Source organism: Agrilus planipennis, unplaced genomic scaffold (genome assembly GCF_000699045.2).
Source record: "Agrilus planipennis isolate EAB-ADULT unplaced genomic scaffold, Apla_2.0 scaffold148, whole genome shotgun sequence".
NCBI lineage: Eukaryota > Metazoa > Arthropoda > Insecta > Coleoptera > Buprestidae > Agrilus > Agrilus planipennis.
Genome location: NW_020438929.1, coordinates 307,084 through 309,504, shown reverse-complemented (window position 1 = coordinate 309,504; position 2,421 = coordinate 307,084). Strand labels below are relative to the sequence as shown.

The following is a 2,421-nucleotide window of genomic DNA, read 5'->3' as shown; positions in this document are numbered from 1 at the left end:
GCCAGAAAAGGAAGGAGACAACTCTCGGCCAAACTCTTAACCGGTGAGGAGCGTATAATCCGTACAGTACTGCACGGAAAAATTGACCAATTTATCCACTACAATTGCATTGCTCAAATGTGCTGTTTTTTGTACCATTTACTACTCAAAATATCAACGAGATGTTTATTTATATTTAAAGACATATTAAAGGCTTTAACACTTGTTTTCGATTCGCACTACTATTCATGATTGAACAAAACTTTTCGCAGGTACTGTATGAAAAAGTATGTTTAATGAACAAGAGTCGAAGAGTATAATGATCTTTTTTGTCCCTACCTACGATTTTGCCAGCGCGCATCCAAGACATTGAAAGGGGCACATCGCTAGAGAGAGTAAATGAAGTATAGCTTTTGATTTCTTATTCTCTCTTTATAACACATAAATATTCCCTGTAGTTTCATTTTCCCAATAGCACATCCTACATATCTACTTATCGAAACGTGTTGTCCCCGTCACGCCTACGTTTCCACATCTGATCTTTGTCTAGAGGTTTTCTTTTATTTATTTATGTTGCGTCCTCACCTGTCGGCATATTATTCGTATAACGCTTATTATTTATTATACGTAGAGCGTACAATTACTTCCCACTTATTCTCTTGTCCTTTATTATTCTTTTGTAGGCTGTCTAGACCAAGTTTTAACATCCCTTCTATTTTAACTGTCCCATATCATTCAAAATACTTCACTCACGTTCATCCGAGATCAGTTTTCTCATACCTTTACCCCATTTTGAAAGGCTGCTATTCAGAATTGACTGTACTTCATCTAGTAGACATACTTTGGACCACTTTTCATTACTCTTTCTCCACACCTCACACAAATATCTACATTGTAGGGCGAGGATTATTCAATCACAATTAATTGACATGACATCATCATTTATAGAGCTGACTTGCCTTGTATCGGAGAACACTTTATGTACGAGCGATTCCAAGACGAAAATACAAAAGATCGTCACTGAAGGAGATCGATTCCTGGACAGGTGCATAAGTCAAGCTGGATCGGAGATTCGAAACAGTTCGAGTCAATTTGTGGCGGAAACAAATAAGGCTGTGTCGAAAGGACACGCTATCCTCGATTCCCTTGACGATTGCATGCAAAAGACCGGTTTCCAACAGTTCTCTTGCTACAGGAAGGTCATGAATAACGACGTCGAACCACTTACCGGAACGCTTTTGGAAACCATAAGGTGAAATATCGTATTATGCAGTTGGGAAGGATCGCTTTGCTTTCGTAAAATAGAAAAAATAAGTTATGGGGGCGTCAGATTGAAAATCTAATTTAGAATAAAGGGGCTTTTTCTTTCTTCTCTGCATTGGGTTTCTATAGAACGTGAAATGGGATTGCTTTTAAAGACAATCTCTGCTATTTTAATCCTTTTTCTCGAAGTTCCTAAAGAGTTCAATAGAATTCTTGCTCTACCATTTTGATAAATAGGCAATGGGTTACTAACAACTATTAACTTTTATGCTACATTTACCATTGTGTGCCGAAAAAAACAACCTCTTTCTTATCACAACTCCATTTTAAACAATCAAAAGAATAATAATCTCCAATATTGAGCGGTATTGATAAAACAGTATTGTATGAAAATAAATAAATGTAAAACAAAAATACTGGTATGCAAGGGAAAAAAAGAGGGACAGAGCGAATATAAAGATGGTGGACGAAAGATCGAAGTTTAGTAATAATTTAATCGTGTTTTTAAGTTTAATAGTAATTAGTGTAAATAAATAGTTTTCGTCGTAAAAGTTAATTTGTTAAACCCACGAACATTACATTATGGTTATTTAAAAATTCGTCGTATTTTTTAGAGCGGATTTACCAGTTTTGTTAAGCGCGTTGTTTTCCGCAAATTTCATATATAATAAACGACATTTTATTTTATTTTTTCCCTATTTTAAGCAAAGTTAATTCATTATGAGTAAAAGCTTTATTATAGTCTGAAAAATCAATTAAAGCACTTGGTTAAAATTTCATTATGTTTGATTTAAAATCCGATAATTGTTTCGACAAGAACGGGCGCTACAAATTGTGTAGGAACAAAGTGAATCAAAAATTGCGCGTTTGCCTACCTTTGTTTTAATGTTTACAATGCGGAATACACGGTTTATTTAATCGAAAAAGTTTATATGCTGAAAATGCAACTATCGGTATTAATTTTTCAAACTAATTTAATTTTCCATTTCGGTTGCAGTAGGTATTTGTTTGCTACAAAAGTCATAAAAACTCAACATCCTGAATAAATAAATTATTTAATAAAAAATCGTTCATAATTAAAGGTGCACAATATTACAGTGGATGGCGAGGAATATTATTATATTGTTATTATATATTTTATTACATGCCCCCCTCGGGGTTTTTGCAATTTGCATCTTC

At 34.1% G+C, this 2,421-nt stretch overlaps 1 protein-coding gene across 1 annotated transcript in view; it reads left to right on the top strand.

Annotated features, from left to right (window-relative positions):
- The window catches only part of LOC108736627, a 35,133-nt gene extending 33,898 nt beyond the window's left edge, over positions 1 to 1,235 (top strand). Inside the window, exon 4 of the mRNA XM_025974160.1 lies at positions 928 to 1,235. Coding sequence (XP_025829945.1) covers positions 928 to 1,235 — 308 coding nt within the window. The remainder of the gene's footprint in view (positions 1 to 927) is intronic.
- The last annotated feature ends 1,186 nt before the right edge of the window (positions 1,236 to 2,421 follow it).